This window comes from Onychostoma macrolepis, chromosome 01 (genome assembly GCF_012432095.1).
Source record: "Onychostoma macrolepis isolate SWU-2019 chromosome 01, ASM1243209v1, whole genome shotgun sequence".
Taxonomy (NCBI): domain Eukaryota; kingdom Metazoa; phylum Chordata; class Actinopteri; order Cypriniformes; family Cyprinidae; genus Onychostoma; species Onychostoma macrolepis.
The window spans coordinates 22262405-22284435 of NC_081155.1; the positions used below are offsets into that span (position 1 = coordinate 22262405).

The window sequence follows — 22031 nt, forward strand, 5'->3', positions numbered from 1 at the left end:
ATTTCTAGGAGAAAAAAAAATAAGTTACTTTTTTAGCACGAGGTATGTGGAGAGGCCTAATGGCCTAAATCTTAATCAATGTAATTAAAATATTTTGACTCATAATATGAAAAAAGACAAACAAATAAGATCATAACTAGTAAAGACCACACATGAAAGAAAATAAATAAATAAATAGCCTAACATGGTTGCAGTTTGAAATTTTTAATCTCTTAATTCAATGTTGTGTCGCCCTTCAACCCGCAGATGGCGATGTTTCTGTTGACTACAGAAATCAAAACTGAATTTTGGTTGGTTTCCTGTGATCATATACCATAATAAGGACAAGACAAGGATAAACAACAGCAAGATAATTTTATTGCATTACTTTGATTATGTGATGATAAAGAACACTAATAGAAAATGACATCTATTAAACATGAAATCTAGCCTTCCAGAAATAAAACTGAATATTGCCATATATCTCAAAACCTCCAATGCACGTCAAAAAAGCAGTGCATCATGTAACATACCTTAATTAACAAGCCCCATCATTCCCTGCAGGCTGACAGTTTCGGGAAATCAGTGTCACGTTGAGCAAAGAGATAACAAGTACAGAAGAAGTACATGGAACAATAGATGACAAATCCAAGATTTGAGATTGTAATCTAATACTATTGCAACAGAGAAATCAAAATATCGTGCACTTAATGACTCTGGATTGAAAATGTCAAACTATTCTAAAATACAATTTCACATTTTGTCTAATCTGTACAAATAAATTAGCAAAAGAACAAAACTATTAACAATCCCTACAGATTTCTTGCTTTGCTGGCTCATATGAAGGCAACTCTAAACTACTGCAAAATGACCCCAGAACAGAGCAGTGCTAGTCACACCCTCTTAAGAAAACACACACCCACAAATGTGAATTGCTTTCTCGTGTTTCTTCAGCAGAGTCAAAAAGTCAAGCAGTCTATTTTCAAACAAACACTCCAAGAAAACATACTTTCAAGTTTCAGCAGGACAAGTTTCTTGCCAGTTTCAAAGTCTTTTTTTTTCCAGTAGCATGTTTAGATCCACCCTAAAAAGTGTTTAGCTATTCATAACCAGGACGTGAGCTGTCCATGTCAGTAAATACAAAAGCAGAGCAGATCTTTCATATCCAAAGCACCTATATACAATCAATCACACTTTTCAAACAGTTTCAAACCCACCCTGGGTGCTGGAATCGGAAGCCAAACTAGAAGAAGAAGAAAGCAGGGAGACAAGCAGACGACCACTATACAGACAGTACTGAACGTATGTTAAAGGCTGGATTACACTAAATGACTTTTAAAAAGAGAACAGATTTTAAAACACTAGGCTTCATTAACTTGCTGACTTTGTAAATAGTTACAGAGAAAAACCAGACAGCATATAATAAAAGACTGAGGATCACATAGGGTTGCCATGTCCACCGTTTTCCAGCAGAATTGCTGTTGCTGTGGGAATAGTTCACCCAAAAATGAAAATCAATTTGCTGCAAAACATGCATAAATTTCCTTCCTCTGCTGAAAATAAAAGAAGATATTCTGAACAATGTGGCTAACTAAATTCTATATACTATGGAATTCAGTGGGGACAAGAAACTCTTTGGCTACCCACATTCTTCAAAATATCTTCCTTTGTGGGAACAATTTGAGGGTGAGAAAATGATGACAGAATATTAATTTTATGCTGATGTGCTAGATGTTACGTGTACTGAAGAAGGGGGAACTAGTAGGGAACCTTTGCGCTCTATTATGAAAACAGACTGTTTATTGTGATTTTAAGTTGAAATTGTGTATAACGCAGAACAATGACTGTAAAATATGCATTTTAGGGATATTTTTTGATATTTGGGATAGGGTTATTCAGCTAATTTTGGGCCATTTTTGATTAGTCACTGGTCTAGTTTTGTTTCGCAGACCTGGCAACCCTGCTTTTAAGTTTTTCCGAACAAAACACACTCCCTCAGAAACTGCACCTCATTGCAAGGAGACACAAATTTAAACAATATGTGTGTTCTAAATATCAATGTTTGTTATTCTCTTAACTAGTAGAATCAGAATCTGTAAAAAAAAAAAAGAAATTGTAGTCTGCGCTCATCATACACAATTTTCTGTGAAATCTGCAGACTGTCTCTTGCTTTGGACAACACATTCGTCAGACTGTACAAAACGGGGCAAAAGTAGTGTAGTGTATTCCAGCCTTTTCGCAATAGCATGAAGTTTCAAAGATTCGCAGAGTTGCTATATATGTATTTATGCATTTATATTTGAAATTGTCTCCATATTGTTTCCCTTAAGTAGTATTATTCTTCCTTCGGGAGACTCTTGCTGGCCTCAGCCTCAGCACTGCATTCTGGGAAGCGGGGAGGTGGGGCAGAGTGAGGGGAGGGCAGAGGTGCTGATGGTGCATTGGGGGTTGTTGAAGATAAAGGCTCAACGGGAGCAGCACTCCGAGAGTCCTCTAATTGGACAGATGAGCGTCCTCTATGGGAGCGTCGTCTCTCTGGGTGGGTGGAGGAAGGGCTCTTTCCTGGAGGAGGGGGGCTGCGGTCCTGACGCCGGCGAGAAAGCTGGATGGTTTCCTTATCTAGAGCTGTGTTCTACAGGAGAGACACAATATGGTAATGTTCAAATGAGGTGCACCCACCCAAAAAAAAAATAATGGAAAGGAAACTGAAAACAATTCAGTAGGGAAAGAGTAAGTGAGATGAAGTTATGATCTGGGAGGTCAATAGAGAGACCAGTTTAATCTTAAAGGGAAAGTGCACCCAAAATGAAAATGCTGTCGTCATTTACTCATGCTCATGTTGTTCCAAATTTTTATTTTATTTTTTCTGTGGAACACAAAAACTATATATTGTGGAAAGTGTCTACAGCACAACTTTTATTGTATGGACAAAATGGGCAGTTACACTACACTTTTTTTCATTGAGTTCTATTCATATACATACGAATGCAGCAGACAGGAAACCCAAGTTAATGCAAATTTCACTGCTGTCCAAAGGTCAGATTCAGTAAACTCTGCCACGCAAATTCAACCAATAGAAGATTAATGTGTTACGGCGTGACCTCTTACCTGGAAAAGAATGCAAACTTTAAATCTGCAGCAGGATTGCAGTAAAGTGGATTATAGCTGGTGTAATTTTACATTTTGTATGTACAGTATTATATGCTGAATTATGTTTTTTCAAAAGAGACTGTGATGTAGAAATTTCAAACGTGACCCTGGCTTTAAAGGGTCATTTTTTATTTGCATTGGCAAATGGTGTCCCTCTACTTTGCAACAGTTGAAAATTTTGCATATTTTAAAACAATTATTTTGCAGTTATAAGTTACATTTTTTGTTTTTAAATATATTTTTAATTGAGCTTTCAATTAAATTGCATGTGTAACAAAACTTGTTCCCACTTGTTTTTTTGTTTTTTTTAAATAACTTAATTCAAGTAGTAATTCAAACTACTTTCTGTGTAAAAGTCATTAAAGGTGACGGTTTATCCGAGGGGTGCATGATGAGTTCTTATTAGTTTTCATGACATTAGTTAAATTTATGACAATTTTACATATCCGTTACAGAGTGTTACGCCGATAACTTCCAGATTTGACATTTTAATCTAAAATATTATGCCTTTTTAATCTAAAGTCTTATAAATAATCTTGATCTTTAGTCTAGAAATGTCCCACAATCTTGATAAAACTATGATGATGGCAGGCTCCATAGAGAAGTCTGGATTTGTGCTAAAAAAATAAAAATACAAATGTCCTCAATCTTCCATTTACTGAATAAAACACACACACACAAAAAAATACAAATCAATATCATCTTTTGTGTTCTTCAGAAAAGAGGCAGGCAGATGAACAACATGAGGGTGAGTAAATGAAGTACATTTTACAAGTACAAAGTAAATTTTGTGTATCCCGTTAAGCAATAAAGCAAGTTTTCCCCATAGCTGTAAGAAGAAACATGTTCAAACTAAGATATATAAAAGACAGTGTGCATGACCTGGTTTCACTGAAAAGTCAATACTATTGATCACGTCACAGGTGGGAGAAGACCACCACAGTAAAAGAGACTGGAAAATGGCAGAGAGTGAAAAACACCACTGAAGTTCATAACAGAATTAAAGCGAGTCAAGAAGTCTTGTAGGGGAAAATGATTATCTTCAGTGATGTTACTGTCACTTTCTCCCAGTATAAGAGTGTATGTGTGAGGAGACAGAGGCGGGGAGGGAGGAGCATAGCAGTTAGTGTTAGTACATACCATTGCCTTGGAGCTAGTCAAAGGATAGCAATGCCATGGGGAGAGCAGAAGCAGAGGACAGAGACTAGTCTTACTCACAGAGCACATACAGCACAAATTCATACACAACACTAACATAACCTCTAACACTTCAGCTGAGGGACATTTCACAAGGACTACTTCAGAAACACTCAGTTTGCCTGATTAAAGCAAAATATAGCCACTTGAAGGGGCAGTTGACTCAGAAATGAACATTCTGACATTATTCACCCTCATATGCTTTCAAATACACATGATGCTATTTGTCTTATTCATACAAGCTGTCAAGTTCCAAAAAGGACAATAAGCACTATAAAATCATGAAAATATAGTCCATATATAGTCCTCTTCTGAAGACATATGATGACTTTTTTTTATCTATGTTTGATGTAATGACATATTGTTACAAGAAGTGAGAATGAATGTAATTTGCTATTATTGATGTCAAACACGTGCCATAGGCACCATATTTAATTTGGGAGCTGATTATCAGTGCATAATAGCTTACAGTTTAGTCTGGTCTTTACAAAGCTGTCATTTCAGAACACCTGGAATTAGAGATGGAAAGTATTTTGATTCTTATTACTGCGCTTAAGTATCATTTTTAAGTATTTGTACTTTACTGGAGTATTTTAATTATGGTAAACTTTTACTTTTACTTCACTTCATCCCAAATATATTAGACTGCTGTCACTTTAAGAGCTGCCTGTATCCAATATACTGTTACACGTGTTTTCTTTCTCAGATGTTTGCTTTCACTTAAGACCTAAATTACTGTTTATACAAGGCTACTTGAGAAGACAGCATTTTGACACATATAAGGCCATTCAAGGCCTATAAGCCCTCCATTCAATACTCCCATGCTCTATGAGCACTGTCTTCACGTGAGTCTCATATAGCGAAATGAATTCTCTTTCTCTGCTAATTGCATTTTAACAACTTAAAATCACTTGTTTTTAAACCGCAATGCTTAAATACGCATGCAAATTGTACGTTTTCTTGACCACAAGCACAGCAACGTGAGCATATAACCGCGACAGAGACGATAATCTCTACCAGTTGACAAATTTTGGTTAATCATGTCTACTGGTAATATCACGCAACTCCAGTGTGAACGGGGTTTAAAACACGTAATGTTAAAATAACCAAATTAATGCCCATCCATCTACACCGCTGCCGCAACAGTTTCAAATGATGTAAAAAGTCGTATTTGCATAGTTCCTCTGAACACGTTTTGCCCATTGTGACATCTGTTCTTTATATTGTATATTTATATTTGGCAACACACATTTTGTTTTTCCTAATTTCCATAAACTATATGGTATATTTTCTTATTTTTGCACACTTAAATTAACAGTAATTTTAAGGAGTAGTTATCTGTGTATGACGTGTATTTTTAGCAGTAGTATAAAGTACATAAAATTGAAAAATAAACATTCATCAGTCTGTACTTTTAATTAAGTACATTAACATTCAGGTACTTTTGCACTTTTAGACATGTAAAATTGAAAAGGGAGTCCTTAATACTTTTACTGGAGTAATATTTTAATAGAGTATCTGTACTTTTACTCAAGTATTTGATTTGTGTATCATCCACCTCTGCCTGGAATATGGCAAATTATCCATATAGATTTTATTTTTTTATTTTTTGGTAAAATCTGACACACAATTCACAATTCACAATGACAATTCATTAAAAAAAAAAAAAAAAAAAAACTTATTTCAGCATATTTGGAATGACATGAGGGTGAGTAATTGGCAAATGCTTCATTTTGGGGTGAGCTATTCCTTTAAATTTTGACATGATCTGGATTCTTTGGTACGTTCCTCAGCTGTGGACAAAACCAGTTATTGAAAAGAAAGCTGAAAAACAAATAGGATGTGTCTGGACCCTATTAATAAATCTAAATATACTAGCTGTAAAATTGTAAAAAATAAAAATAAAAAATGAAAATAAAACATTTAATTGAAAGGAAAAACAACAAAATCCTAATTTTATCTAAATAACTAAATAAAAACCTTGAGTAAAATATTTCATCCAAGGCAATTTTTGTACATAATTATGCATCTCTCTCTCCCAGTCATTAGATTTATTCATTTAAATGATTAAATTACAATACTGCCAGAAGATGGCAGAGTTTCATATTCTCAATCCTTTGAAATTTTGATGGCAATGGTCAAGGTCCTAAAATGAGGTTCATTTCGGGGACGTTGGCAGCTGCCATGAAATAGACTGTCTCTGGATTAGGTAACAGAGAGAGAGAGAAGCCATCGGATTGCAGTGTTAATTTTACAAGCAGTCAGTATTGCATGCATGCCAATACAAACCTTTCAGCTAGAGCCCAGAAGGGAACAATATACAGCAATAATGTGCAAAGAAGCCATATGGCACATAATATCACAGCCATTTAAAGAGCCACCATGAACATGAAGTGGAATGAGAAGATGGAAAGACAAAAAGTGGACCAGATTATGGTTGGGACATGAAATATGGTAGGATTGTTGTCTAGAATTAGATGCAAGACCAGCAAATGCTGAAAAACCCCAGTGAGAGGGAATAAGAGGCAGTCAGAGTGCAGAGACTGCAAGAAATTTTAGTATAGTCAAAGAACTCAAGCTCATTAAAAAGAGGTTTAGGTTTGGAGTCAAATACCCAATATCCAGTGGTAGACATCACTTCGGGTCTTGGGAGAGCAAGGAAGGGGTGTAGATACAGCCCTGCCCTTACAGTTCAAACTGTCAAGTGAGATTCACATCAATACACATTCAGCCAGAGTCCCTGCTGCTGATTTTTCAAGCAGAGTAGTGAACAAAAAAGGACCTTTTACAATGTATTTTAATGGAAAATTCTGCCATAAACAACGCTTAAATTAATAATGTCTACTAATATAATGTTTATTCATTTTATATCTCCAGTTAGCAGAATCAATGCAAATATATAATGAATATTCAATATACCAGTTAGCAGTTATTTATACTGAGGTCTTAATTTCAAATATCAAAAATGGAATTTCCTTTCTGCATGATGTGGTCAAGTCCAAACAATGAATGATGGTCAGTATTCTTGATCATGGCAATGCAGACAAGATGAAGACCAGTGACAACACTGAAAACAACACATTTGCAGAGACTGACAGTGAGAAGAACTGAGACACAAGTCTGGCAGTGAGGGGTTTATGGTGCAGTGAACTGGGATGGGAATTTAATAAGACATGAAGGTGGAAATGGCTGAAAATGCTTCGCCCATATCTCCCTCTGAGCTCATAAAGTACATTCTGCCAAGCAATAAAAGGATTATGATAAGTCCTTCAGCAATTTTCAAGCACTGGAGAGCAACACTGACCACACATTTTTTTCCCAATGGGCTTGGCCCTGTATTTAACATATCTTTTCTAATATATGTATTTTTGAGCATCAAATCAGCATATTAGAATGATTTCTGAAGGATCATGTGACACTGCAGTAATTGCTACTGAAAATTCAGCTTTGCCTCACAGGAATAAATTACACTTTAAAATATATCCAAAAAGAAAACAGTTATTTTAAATAGTAGTAATATTTCTGTTTTATTTTTTTCTGTAATAATATTACTGTTTTTGCTGTATTTTGGATCAAGTAAATACAGCCTTGGTGAGCAAGACAACTAATGACTTATAATCACTGAATATAAGCATAAAAACAGTATATTCAAATATATACAAAAATATAAGTCTTTGGTTAGCTCTCTCTTATGGATTATGGGTAGTGTATATTTTATCCATCAATTTGGCTATTAGACAAAGATTTTCAAAAGTTGAATCACACTACTCATGGTATGTCTTTGTTGAATGGTTTATACATCATTGCTTAAAATCAAATCAAATTTCTATGGAGAAGGTGAATGGGACTTTTTACTTATGCCTGATGTGCTGTTTTCTAAAGTCATGTCCAAATTCATAGCTCTGGCATATTTTGTCCTGTGCTTGCTTACAATGCAATAATCTCTAATATTTCCTGAGATTTAGCAGTTATGTAAGTCATGAGCTCTGAGGGAGACAAACCGATTGATTTGATGCTGGTGTCCACAGTGGCTATAAATTCAGTGACGGCTATGCTTCGGAATTATGTGTAATCCAAGTACTAATCATTAGGGGCCGAGAGGATGACATTGGTTATTTTTTAAGCGTATAGCATATTAACAGACAACAGGAGCTGCAGTTATGATGTGCAGACTGTTTCTCATGTGTGAGTGTGTGTGCTCACCATTATAACAGAGACTCCAGGGGAAGTGTTGCTCTGTTTCTGCACAGAGTTAAAGTGCTTTTTGAGTTTACCTGCCACCTCCATCTTCATATTGTTTTCCATTGCAGCATCGTCCTGTTGGTTATTGAAGTGGATTAGGACAGGCCAATCTAATGGTGAGTAATATTACTGTGTTCTCCAGAGCATTCAGACTAAATTGTAGGTTTCAGTTTGAAAAATAATTTGAAACATAAATCAAAACCACCTCTAATACAGCTCAAATGACACAAAGAATGTTTTATGCGCAAGTGTGCAAATGAATCCCTTGTGGTCAATCATGCTACTCAACATGCAATAATGTCTAAAATACATTTTGGTGTATTATATTTTATAAATAGAAATCTGATACTGTAATGTAGCACATGCATTACCTACCTTACCTAACTAATTTTGACAAAAAAAGTCACACATACACACAGCACTAAATGTTTTCACACACATTTACCGTGACCCAGGGGTGAGACAGCACATCCTCCGCTGTGTATCTGGCCTCCACATTCACCTGCAGCATGTGACCAATCAACTCCTGTACCAACACACCATGATTCATATTTTCAATAAACAGACTTCAAGAAAGTTTATTACATTTTAGTATAAAAACAGAAAAGTTACACAAAAGGACAGGAAACAAATAATGTTATATTCAGAAAAGGACCTTTAGTTTTTAATTCAGTTTGTAAGACATTAGTGAGACATTTAGTCTCAATCCTAATGATCAAATGTTTCTGGATTATGTTAAGGCCCAAAGTAAATCAGATTTTTTTTTTCTTTTTGAAATTTGAATTTGAATTTTGATAGGAAGTATGAAACATGGGGCTTATTTAAGACCAGACAAAGGAGATACTGGCCTGATTTCCATTAAAAAGACCATTAACATGATCTAAAAAAGGTCTGCTTGCCCACATTTGCATACACAGCAAAAATTACATCATTCGGTGCAGAGAAAGATGTTAGAAACCCAGTATGCAAAACAGCTGGATGCTGGATGGGGTGAATGTGAGAGGGGGAGGATGTGAATGAGATGATATAATGATGTGAGTAGGATGAAACAGAGTAAGGTGCAGTCAGAATGAATACAGAATACAGCATAAAGAATGAATAAGTTTAGATAAATAAGTGAGTGTTTTTAAAGCATGCTAAAGGAATAGTTCAGCCAAAAATGAAAATTTGCTGCAAATTTACTCACCCTCGGGTCATTCAAGATATATATGAGTTTGTTTCTTCATCAGAACAGATTTGGAGAATTTTAGCATTGCATCACTTGCTCACCAATGGATCCTCTGCAGTCAATGGGTGCCATCAGAATGAGAGTTTAAACAGCTGATAAAAACATCACAATAATCCACAAGTAATCCGCAACAACTCCAGCCCATCAATTAATGTCTTGTGAAGAGAAAAACTGAATGTTTGTAAGAAACAGTTTTGGACTGTTTTCACTTGCAAATGGTGGTTGATCTGTGCATATTTCTCAGATTCAGATGAGACAACTTTTTCACTGGAGAAAGCAATGTTATGAATAAAGGACTTGCATTTTAGCTAAGAGCGATGCAATGAATATAAAAACAATTAGGCTATGGATTTATTACAAGCATGCAGCTTTTTGCCTCACTGTGGAGTTGGAGTTGTGTGGATTATTTGAAGACTTATTCTGATGTTTTTATCAGCAGTTTGGATTCTCATTCTGACGGCATCCATTCACTGCAGAGGATCCATTGGTGAGCAAGTGACGTCATGCTAAATTACTCCAAATCTGTTCCGATGAAGAAACAAACTCATCTACATCTTGGATGGCCTGTGGGTGAGTACATTTCTAGCAAATTCGACTTTTTAGGAAATTCTTAAGTTCCTTTTAGTGTTTTATGGTTCTCTGTACTCACTTTAGCAGAATCCGTGATATTGTCCCAAAAGGGTGATGGGAAATCTAAACGCCCCATCAGGATCTGATCAAATAGGTCCTCCTGGAGGTTATTCTCACTACAAAAACAAATGGCAAGCACATAGACAATAAAAACATAAATTTCATGTACAACAACTGCTGAGAACAATATATACAAAACACGAGCAATATGCAATATGAGACTAAACATTAGATTTTAAACGCAGTAGTTGGTTTATTAACATGAAGGACTGAGCAGGTACTATCTAGTGGTACCTGCGGAATGGTGGGAAGCCACATAGGAGGATGTAGGTAATTACTCCAGCTGCCCAGATGTCCACTTTTAGCCCGTATCTTCGGTGATGCCCAGACAGGAAGACACAGTTAATAACATTCAGCCCCCAGCATTTTAAAGGCTATTCGTGCCTCTTATCACTTCAGAAAACAATGATGATATAAAAACAAAACAATCAATGTTTCTTACCCTGACTCTGCTATGATTTCTGGGGCAACATAAGTGGGTGTTCCACAAACAGTGTACAGCGGCCCTTCAACCACTGTGGCCAAGCCAAAATCGCCCAACTTTAAAGACTTTGTACCATTAGGATACTCACACACCTACAACACACATATTGAAAGACAAAATGATTATTTTTATCCTCCAGGATTTACATTCTTTCCTTCTTGACATACCTTAAGTCATTTTCCATGTACAAAGTACAAAGTTGTTTTCTTCACAGGTTTTGTATTTCTGTACTGCTGTGTATGTGTTAAAGTTGTGTGAACTAAAGTATTTCCAGATTTATTGTCTCTGTGCAAGATGTGTAGGTGTATATGCCTGTGTACTGTATATTTAATGTCTTTTTTGAAGATATGTTTGTCTGTGTATATGTGCGTACCAGCAGATTCTCTGGTTTGATGTCTCGATGGACGATACACATTCTGTGCAGATATTTGAGAGCAGCGGCCAGGTTGAACACCATTACACTAGCATCTCTTTCTGTGTATTTTGTTGAGGAGGTGATTGCATCAAACAGATCTCCACCCTGAAACACACAGATGTCAATACAAATAACTAAAAATCTCAGTATTTTGTATAAAACACACTTTAACCTAGAGGTAACAAATATGTTTCTGCCTTTATATGGGGCTAAGAGATTAATATTGAATGCAGCCATTTAGTGCAATGTAGCAACAATACACAGAATTCACAATGCATTTAAATTTCCTATAATGCAGGTGTCAGTCCTCTGTCGTGTGTGTCTTGTGTTCCCGCCTCTTGTATCCTTATTTGGTCATGTTCCTGTCCTTGTTAAGTGTGATTATTAGTTAAGTCTTGTCCAGCTGTGTTTGTCTAATTATCTATGATTAACCTGTTTATTTAGTTCATGCCTGTTTAGTTAGTTTTCGTTTGGTCTACTTGTTATTCCCGGTGTTCCTGTGTGTCTGCCCTGCCCTGCCTTGCCTTGCCTTGCCTTGCCTTGCCTTGCCTTGCCTGTTTTGGATTTGTTAAAGACTGTATTTTGAGTTATCCTTGTCTCCTTGTTCCTCCCCTGCTGTGTGCACCGTGACAGAAGACCAGACCTATATCATCACCGCCGTCCGCCAGCTGTGGCAAGCCCGCCTGGAGTGCATGTGGCAAGCCTGCCGGCCGCCGCTGACTCCTTCCCAGGTCCCGTGGATCCAGTTTCTCAGTTTCGGCCAGGAGTGCCGTTCCCCGTTCCCCTGGATCCAATTCCCCAGTTTTGGCCAGGAGTGTCGTTCCCAGGTGCCATGGATCCAGTTCCCCAGTCACGGCCAGGAGTGCCGTTCCCCGTTCCCTGGATCCAGTTCCCCAGTCTCGGCCAGGAGTGCTGTTCCTTGTTCCCGTGGATCCGGTCCACACATCACGGCCAGGAGTGCCGTGCCATGTCCCAGAAGTCATGGTTTTTAAGTCTTGTCGTGCCCACAGGAGCAGTTTTAATCCCAGTCATGTCTTGTCCACGGAGACTTGTCGAGGGCCCCTCCTGTCACGGAAGTGGAGGCAGTTGCTGAGGGACCCTGTGAGGGCCCCTGACTCCTTGTCATGCCCAGAAGAAGCCTCAGCTTCCAAGCTAGCCCAGGAGGGCTCCCTGTTCCTGTGGGCTGTCCTGTCCTGTCTGTTTGGCCCCGGAGTGCTCCGGATACCCCCTAACTTTGGGGGGAGGGTAGAAAGGTCCCGGCTGTAGTGGCTGGGCCGAGGGAGGAGGCCACAGCCACGGCCACGAAGACCACCTGCCATGGCCTCCAGAGCTCCCAGCTCTGCCTTGGCCCATTCTGTGCCCACCCCACGTCCCCGGTGGTACTGTTACGGTGCGGGTTGCGCCTTCCGGGAGGGGGGAGTCTTGTCAGTCCTCTGTCGTGTGTCTTGTGTTCCCGCCTCTTGTGTCCTTATTTGGTCATGTTCCTGTCCTTGTTAAGTGTGATATTAGTTAAATCTTGTCCAGCTGCATTTGTCTAATTATCTATCATTCATGCCTGTTTAGTTAGTTTTCGTGTGGTCTACTCGTTGTTCCTGTGTGTGTGTGTGTGTGTGTGTGTGTGTGTGTGTGTGTGTGTGTGTGTGTCTGCCCTGCCTTGCCTTGTCGTGCCCTGTCTGTTTTGGATTCATTAAAGACTGTATTTTGAGTTATCCTCGTCTCCTCGTTCCTCCCTGCTGTGTGCACCGTGACAGCAGATTGCATCTGAGTATATAAGGGTTTTTTTCATTAATTACAGGTGCATCTAAAAAAATTGGAATATCATGTTTGTTTTTTTGTAACATTTTAAAAAGTGAAACTTTCATACTGTATATTCCAGATTCATTACATGTAAAGTAAAACATTTCAGAAGTTTTTTTTTTTTTTTTAATTTTGATGATTGGAGCTCACAGCTCATGAAAGTCAAAAATCCACTCTCAAAATATTAGAATATTGACAGTTTAATGACCATCCCTACAGTATAAATTCCAGGTATCTCTTGTTCTTTGAAACCACAATAATGGGGAAGACTGCTGACTTGGCAATGGTCCAGAAGTCAATCATTGACACCCTCCACAACGAGGGTAAGTCACAGAAGGTCATTACTGAAAGGGGTGGCTGTTCACAGAGTGCTGTATCAAAGTATATTAAATGCAAAGTTGACTGGAAGGAAGAAATTGGGAAGGAAAAGGTGCACAAGCAACAGGGATGACCGCAAGCTTGAGAATACTGTCAAGCAAAGCCGATTCAAACACAGGAGAGCTTCACAAGGCGTGGACTGAAGCTGGAGTCAGTGCATCAAGAGTCACCACACTCAGACGTCTTCAGGAAAAGGGGCTACCAAGCCACTTCTGAAACAGAAACCACGTCAGAAGCATCTTACCTGGGCTAAGGAGAAAAATAACTGGACTCAAGTAGTAAATTTTGTGTTTCATTTGGAAATCTAGGTCTGCAGTCTGGAAGAAGACTGGAGAGGCACAGAATCCAAGCTGCTTGAAGTCCAGTGTGAAGTTTCCCGAAGTCAGTGATGATTTGGGGTGCCGTGACGTCTGCTGGTGTTGGTCCATTGTGTTTTATCAAGTTCAAAGTCAATGCAGCCATCTACCAGGAGATTTTGGAGCACTTTATGTTTCCATCTGCTAACAAGCTTTATGGAGATGCTGATTCCTGATTTCCAGCAGGACTTTAGCACCTGCCCACAGTGCCAAGACCACTTCCAAGTGGTTTGCTGACCATGATATTACTGTGCTTGATTGGCCAGCCAACATGCCTGACCTGAACCCCATATGGAATCTATGGGATATTTTCAAGAGAAAGATGAGAAACAGTTGATCCAGCAATCCAGACAAGCTGAAGGCTCAATAGTGCCTCAGCAGTGCCACAGGCTGATCGCTTCCATGCCACACCTCACTGATTCTGCGTTTACTTTCACTGTACTTTTAGTCATTTAGCAGACGCTTTTATCCAAAGCGACTTACAAATAAGAAAAAGTAACTGAAACTAAAAGTTAAATCTCTATAAATACTATACACATTTAAGAAAATAATTAAATAAAAGAAATTAAATAAAAATGACAAATGCATACAACAACATTTCAAAACTACACATTTAAATGAAAACAAAAAATAAAGCTAAGAACAATTCAAAATACTAAAACAACAAAAGCTATAAGTATAATAATGATTCTAACATTACACTAAGCCAAACACCAAAAAATTTGTTTGGCATTTGTGCTAAAGCAGCCCCGACCAAGTATTGAGTGCATAAATGAACATACTTTAAAGAACTTGAGCTTTTCTGTTTTGCAAACACTTTTTTTAATTGCTCTTAGGAAATAGTCTAATATTTTGATATACTGGATTTTTGACTTTCATGAGCTGTAAGCTCTAATCATCAAAATAAAAAATAAAAAATAAAAAAACTTTTGAAATGTTTTACTTTACATATAATGAATCTATAATATATGAAAGTTTCGTTTTTGAAATAAGTTACAAAAAACTTTTTCACAATATTCAAATTTTTAAGATGCACTTGTATATTATATTATATTATATTATATTATATTATATTATATTATATTATATTATATTATATTATATTATATTATATTATATTATATTATATTATATTATATTATATTATATATTAAGTTTTAATTTATGCATACACTACCGGTCAAAAGTTAAAAGACATTTATATTGTTAAAAAGTTTTCTATCTCAAATAAATGATTCCAAAGTATCCTAAAAAATGTGTATAGATATTCAGCTTTGCCATTAAAGGAAAAAAGTACATTATAATATATACTGTAAAATATTAAAAATAATAAAATATATTGATATAAAGTAAATTATAGTAAAGTTATTTTAAATTGTATTAATATTTCAGAAAATTACATTCATTTAAATGCAGCTTTGGTAAGAATTCAAGTAAAATTTTACAGATGCCAAATTTTTGAATGGTATGTCTGATATAAAAACAAAATAAATAGGAAATTATATATTAAAAATCTAAGAATTACATATAATATTAATGTTTAGAAGTTTCAGAAGCTTTATATTTTTATAAAAGAATATGAAAACAAATTTTGTTGTCAGTGTACACTGATGAATCATGCACAATAACACCAGATGTATTTATCAAGAAAATCTTATTTATCAATATTTATTTTATGTTGTCTTTAAAAATGCAACATACTGAAGTGTGGTAAGAACACGTGCAAGTGTGCAATGTTGAGAGATGTATAAACTGTATCAGACCGTATAAGAGGTGACTAACAAACAGTACCTTCACAAGTTCCATGACTAGATAGAGATCAGTGGGCGTATCCACCTCCTCAATCAGCATGATGATATTAGGATGCTTAACACGCCTCAACACTGCCACCTCGTTCTCGATCAGGTGCTCCTGTGTGTTCAAAGCATGTGTCACAACAAATTCCCAACCGTACAGCAACTCTCAGCAGTCTTTTGTCTTTAGCTGCCGAGGCATAAATCTGCATGAATTCCTGAGGTTTGCTCTTGCAGGAAACCAGGCAAACAGGAAACTAACTTCCTCAGTTAAAGCACAGACTGAAATTAGATTATGAGACACTGGCCACCAATATAACTGCTGTTTACATATCATTCATTCATGGCCAAAACTATGTGAACACCCCTTCTAAATAACAGGTCTTGCTTTAGCAGCATACAATGACATTTCAACTTTGTTGCAACAGTTTGGGGAAACAATTTACCATTCCAATAAAGGGAGATATATAAAGAAATTATTTACACCTTAAGGATAAATTGGGTCTCATCTGTAGGCCTTTTCTCCCATGACTTGCAAAAACTGCAGCATTCTGGATAAATGGCAATACATAAAATAAAATCTAATCAGCCATATTAAATGGACCAAAAATTTCAGACCACTGAGGCGTAAATAATTCGCATTGCAATAACCCAACCTTACAGCCAGTGCTTAAAACTCATAAACAGCTATAATTGCATTGTCATAAGGACTATATCTATATGCCATCTGAAATTTTGTTCTAAAATGATCATTTTTATCAGGCTGCTATGTTTATGTGCAGTTATTTCACTTTAATGCCAATGAAAAGAACCTATTTTGAAGAAAATTTCAGATGGCACTTAGCACGGTTTTTGCATCTGAACTCTTCATATATATATATTATCAATAAAAACTATGCTAAACAGTTTCATGGCTGGTTAAGGAATATTTATAGCTGGTATTTTCTAAATTCACCCTTTCCATTGGCTGGTGTTGCAAAAAGTCTGTAAAGTCCAACTTACTTTGCCTCTGCATTTGTTTTTATCAATGATCTTCAGTGCAAACTCCTTTCCAGTGGATCTGTGGAAAGAAACAGAACAATAGACTTTGTTTCAAGGAGGTTAATGATGGTTTGTTTTGAGTGCATTCAGAGCCTCAGGAACCAATTTATTAAGTGGATGTCCTTTGAGAGCACAAGAGATCTTCCTTTGAACATTTTAGCCTAAAAATACAAACAGGAAAACTGGATCTAGATGTAGACAGTATTCTTTATGTATATTAATCAGAGATCATGACAATAACAAGCTTAGAAGGGAGAACAAACAAGCTGCAACACAATTTTACTGACCCCGAGGAGCCATTTTATCTTTTTCTGACAGAAAAAAAAAAACGTCTTGTAGCTAGTAATTGTCTTACCGTTCGACACACTCCTTTACCACAGCAAAGTTCCCATCACCTATAACTTTGCCAATTTTGTATTTGTCCATAATTGTGGAAGCAGCAAGGTTCCTGTTTCCATTAACTAAAGGGAACAAACCAATGCATTTAACACATCAGACTGAAAGAATATAATTTTCATACCACATGATCAAAACTAAGGTGAAAACAATGAGGCAGAGGAATGTTTTGTAAAATCCCCAAATAACAGATTAGCCCCAACATCCGCATCCAACAGTTTAAATTTGGTTAGTGCACTATGCAGAAAATTGCTGAAGGTCATTCTGACTCATGCGCTGCTGAGTAGGGACGTTTGCTCATACACTGCCACCACAGTGTGTGTGTGTGTGTGTGTGTGTGAAAGTGTGGGAGAGTGTGTGGAAGAGCGCCTGAGCAAATGTGGCACAGAGTGGCATGTGTCAGCACTTTCACCGCCAAACCTTGTCATACCCCTGAAATGCCCTTTGGGGACTTCTGGAATTGAAACACAGATCCAAGGTGAGTGAGTGCATGAAAGTGTTTCATGGATGTTTACCTTCAGGGCTCACACTGTTGTTGTGTTGCTGGGGAGTCTCAGAAGAGCCGTTCACATTGGTTGCAGAGGAGTGATGTGCTGGAATCTGTAAACAGAGACAAAATAAGTCACAAAGACCAAAAACATTTAGAACTCCTTAAAAGCGCTATAGATGTTTTATTTACATACTACAGTGATAGAGCTGGGCGATATAACTAAAAAAAAAAAAGAAAAAAGGATGATATTTATGCAGTTGATATTAAAAGTATTAAGAGAGTGTTTTTTTTGGGGGTTTTTTCCCCAATCAGATGAACCATTAAATCAACCAAACATCAAATGTAGCCAAGCATAAATGTAAGTAGTAGTAAGTAAACATATTCAAGGCAGGGCCTTAACCATATATAGGTTTTTTAAATGACAAATTCTTAAACATTTACATACCAGCCAAGCTGGAATAATTGGTTGCATCCTCAAATCAAGGTGTTTTCCAAAATAAATCACAGAGCAGAATGAACACAAGGATTTTGAAAATTCAACTTTGCTGTCACAGGAATAAATAACATTTTCAAATATATTTAAAAAATCTTATGAGACTTCTTTCAAAAACATTACAAAATTTACTTCTGAACAATTGTGTAGTTTTACTGAAAATAAAACTCTAGTGAACATTTTCTGAGTGATTTTAAGTATTAGTTGAATCAGAGTTTAAGTCATTTAGATGAATTTCATAAAAGATCATAAAACAAGCTTTTCCTGAAACAGGTGAAGCTGCATGTTTGTTGAATGTGCTTTAAATATGAATATTCATTATTGGTAAAAAAAAACAAAAATTCACATTTACTACCTTCCTGATTCACAAAAATATATTCCTGGCAAGTAAACACACGCTATTATAAGCATTAAAAGATAAAATATCAAATAGTAAAATACATTTTGGAAAAGTATGCATTATTACCTTACTTCAATAATTTCATTACATCAAGGCTAACAGAATATATCACTTTTTATAAGTGTAAATGTTTCTGTGTATTTCCCTGCATATATAAAAGATTAACAGTTCACAGATATTAAAAATGTCTTAACAGTCAACAAGGTGTCTGTTACAATGATTGCAAAACAAGACAATGCCCAAATAAAAAAGAGCTAAAAGGATTGTGATATTTATAACCAAAACATCATAAATCATGAATGTTTGCTATATTGCCCAGCCCTAGTAAAAAGAAAAGCAATGCAAACTGGTTATACTGTAGCAGCTATGCGATTATACTAAACCTTCAAATAAAGCATAATATATATATTTTTTCAATAACATACTGCCATCTGACACTGAGCGTCATCCTTAGTGAAATAAATGGTTGATGAGGAGACAAAAAGAGCTGTCTGGAAGACAAACTGTGAGTGACTGACACAAAAAACAATGGACCTAGTCTTAAAAGATTTAAAATGGTCTGGCAATCAGTATGGTTAAAAAGCCCGCATGTTATCTTGATTCAGCAGCCAAGTAACAATTCAACTGAAGTGACAGTGACATGTGAGAGAGGACTAAGTAAGCCAATGGAGACAAATACTGGCAGCGTCCTGGTTAAAGCTGGTTTAATAAAGGCCACAGGATTCCTCTAGGTATACGAGTAACAGTTGGGTATTACAAGCTGTTTTGAAGGATTCAAATACTCCAATGGATTGTAAATTTAAATATATAGCCAAATGCTATGCTGTTAAAATGACTAAATCAATCATACAATCATTTATGTAAGATTCCCAACTAAAAACTTGAATACCCAGAAGGAACTGCAGCTCATTTGAATGCTGCTACAGAAGGCAGAGTTTCATAATACCTGTACAGAGAGACGGAGGGGGACTCCCATCCGCTTGTTGCAACTAAACTAAAGGCAAGTGGGAAGATATTTATGTAACCACAACGTTGGCGCTTTTGGTCTAAAATTAGATTGAAATCTCAGGAACAATGTGCAAAGAACCAGCCTGACAAGCAACTTTCCATCAAACCACTCATCCAGCCATATCTCCGGTATAAAAACACAAAAATGGTAGAACACTATAAATAATTTGTTTCATAATAGACATTCACAAGTTTCTGAAAATAGCATATTGCTCAATTTGCAGACATCGGTTTTTATATAACTTGTTAGATTTAATAGAATTTAATACACTAAAATATAACTTTGTTTCAGATTTTTATCTCAGAGACCATATTAGGTTCCTTAGGAAAAACTAAAAAATATAAATAAATGAGGCAATTTTTGACATACAAGAGATTAAATTAATATGTTTAACATTGGACAAATAAATTAATTTTTATGTCTGAATGTTCTAAAATGCCATGTGAGATCCCTACAGAAGTGGAAGACTTGGATCAAAATTCCTGAAAAAGAAAACTGAGATCTCATTTGGGATTTTCCTATAAATTGACTTAGTGAGTATGTGCCAAATATCTCACTATTCACTATTAAATCTACCGCTAAATCCTCTCTAAAAATGAATGAATGTGTCTCCTTGTCATTAAGTTTCTCCTTGTGCTTTCAAGAAGCTTTAAAGATAGCACCCGCACGAGAAGAAGCTTACTGTCTGATAGACAGGTCAGTTAAGCAGATTAACACCAGGAGTTCTCGAGGCTATGATCATACTTGACTTTGACCTTTGGTTTAATTACAGGTCTGCAGTCAGATCTCAGCAAGATCTCAATGCCTAGACTCACAATGCTTCCAAAAATAGGAGTGATTAGGCCTATCAGAGAGGATTTTCTGTTAGAAGTGCTCATGAAGACTTCTATGTCCTTAGAAGATAACGTCGAAACAATACTGATAATAAACGACCACTATACACTGTAAAAAGTGATAAGTTGACTTAACTTAAAAAATTTGAAACCCGTTGCTTTAAAATTATTAAGTAAATAATAATAATAATAATTAAAAAAAAGTTAAGTGAACTTGTCAATTCACTTAACTTATTTTTTAAATGATCATTTGCTTAAAAAATTTAGGAAACCCGTTGCCTTAAAATTTTTAAGTTAAGTCAACTTATCACTTTTTACAGTGTAGACAACTACGGAACACTCTCTAAAGTCGTATAGTGTATAAACTCTAATAAGGAAAATTAGCACATCTACCTGCCTGTAAGTAACATGTACTTTACATACATGTTACAATAGTAAAAATAGCATTAAAATATTTATGCTGTGAATGATTTGATTAAAATATTGAAGTGACAAAGGCAACTGTACCTAAAAGAAATATAGTTTTATATAATTGGTGGACATATATTCTTATATAACAAAACATATAAAATATTATACTTTTTTGTATTATATGTACTTTTATCATATATTGATAAGCTTTTAAATCAAAGAACGTATTCTGACTAAATACTTTAATAAAACAATGTTCACTGCATTTTTAAAAATATTTAATATTTACATTTTTATTTCATATATTGGCCTTCAAAAAATCTTGTATATTACCTACCAGAGATATTACTTATATGTCAGTCATGTTGCCATTTAACAAACACAGTGATAAAAAGGTAAACACTTGTATATATCATCAAAAAATAACTAAAAATAAAAACTTCTAACTCAAAATATTTTATTTTTTTTCCCCGATCTGCATTTTTTCGAAAGTATAGGAACAAGTTAAGTGATAAAATGTCATCGCTCTGACCTGAAAACATTTAGGGGCGTTACAACTGCAGCTTCAGTTTGTTGTGAGGCAATAATTTAGGCAGCCTCGCTAAACTCTTAATCAGGAGTGATAGCGTTATGATGCCGTCATCCATGAGTCAGCATCCAGAAGCCTGATCTTATTTTTGACTTGATGAAGAAATAATCTATTCTAAAACTTGCCATGTTTTGCCAGTAAACTGATTAGCACAGTGGAAGCCTGTTGCCATGCCAACGGGTTTACCTTGAAGTTGCGCATGCTGCGGGGGCTGGTCGGGGAGGAACTGGAGGATTTGGCGGATTTGGGGGTAGTGATTTGGCTGTTCGGGACTCCATTTACTGAGGAGTGTGACAGGAAGAGGGAGGGAGACAGAGAACAGAGAAAAAAACACAATGTCACACAGTGTTACTTCTTACTCTGCTTATTTTATGCTGCACATGCATTGTCTTAGACATTAGTAACAGTGTTGAATACAATTCAGTCTGTTTGAAGATGATATTGCCAGCACAATATCAGCTGGTCAAAATTTTCATTTACATGATCAAATTTCATTACTTAATTTTCATCAAACCTGTACGAATTACTTTGTTCCGCAGACAACAAAAAGCTTGTTTCCAAACAGTGAGATTCTCGGTATATAATTTGTGATTATATACAGTCATAGGCAGTGCTGGGGGTAACAGATTATAAGTGCATTAAGTTATGTAATCAGATTAC

The 22031-nt window shown here is 36.2% G+C and overlaps 1 protein-coding gene across 7 annotated transcripts in view; it reads right to left on the reverse strand.

Moving 5' to 3' along the window:
* Window positions 1-337: 337 nt before the first annotated feature.
* Window positions 338-22031, reverse strand: part of dclk2a (doublecortin-like kinase 2a) — a 54005-nt gene continuing 32311 nt past the window's right edge. For 2 of the 7 annotated variants that reach the window (XM_058778201.1, XM_058778182.1), the window contains exons 6-18: window positions 21558-21652; window positions 19476-19523; window positions 17662-17746; window positions 17106-17211; window positions 16712-16769; window positions 15708-15827; window positions 11344-11490; window positions 10929-11062; window positions 10721-10798; window positions 10446-10542; window positions 9008-9094; window positions 8530-8643; window positions 338-2611 (exon numbers count right to left, since the gene is read on the reverse strand). In XM_058778201.1, the coding sequence (XP_058634184.1) occupies window positions 2315-2611; window positions 8530-8643; window positions 9008-9094; window positions 10446-10542; window positions 10721-10798; window positions 10929-11062; window positions 11344-11490; window positions 15708-15827; window positions 16712-16769; window positions 17106-17211; window positions 17662-17746; window positions 19476-19523; window positions 21558-21652 (1466 nt within the window). In that variant the 3' untranslated portion in view covers window positions 338-2314. Of the gene's footprint in view, window positions 2612-6940; window positions 7024-8529; window positions 8644-9007; window positions 9095-10445; window positions 10543-10720; window positions 10799-10928; window positions 11063-11343; window positions 11491-15707; window positions 15828-16711; window positions 16770-17105; window positions 17212-17661; window positions 17747-19475; window positions 19524-21557; window positions 21653-22031 lie in introns of all 7 variants that reach the window. The other 5 variants (XM_058778228.1, XM_058778220.1, XR_009271640.1 and 2 more) reach the window with 4 other exon arrangements.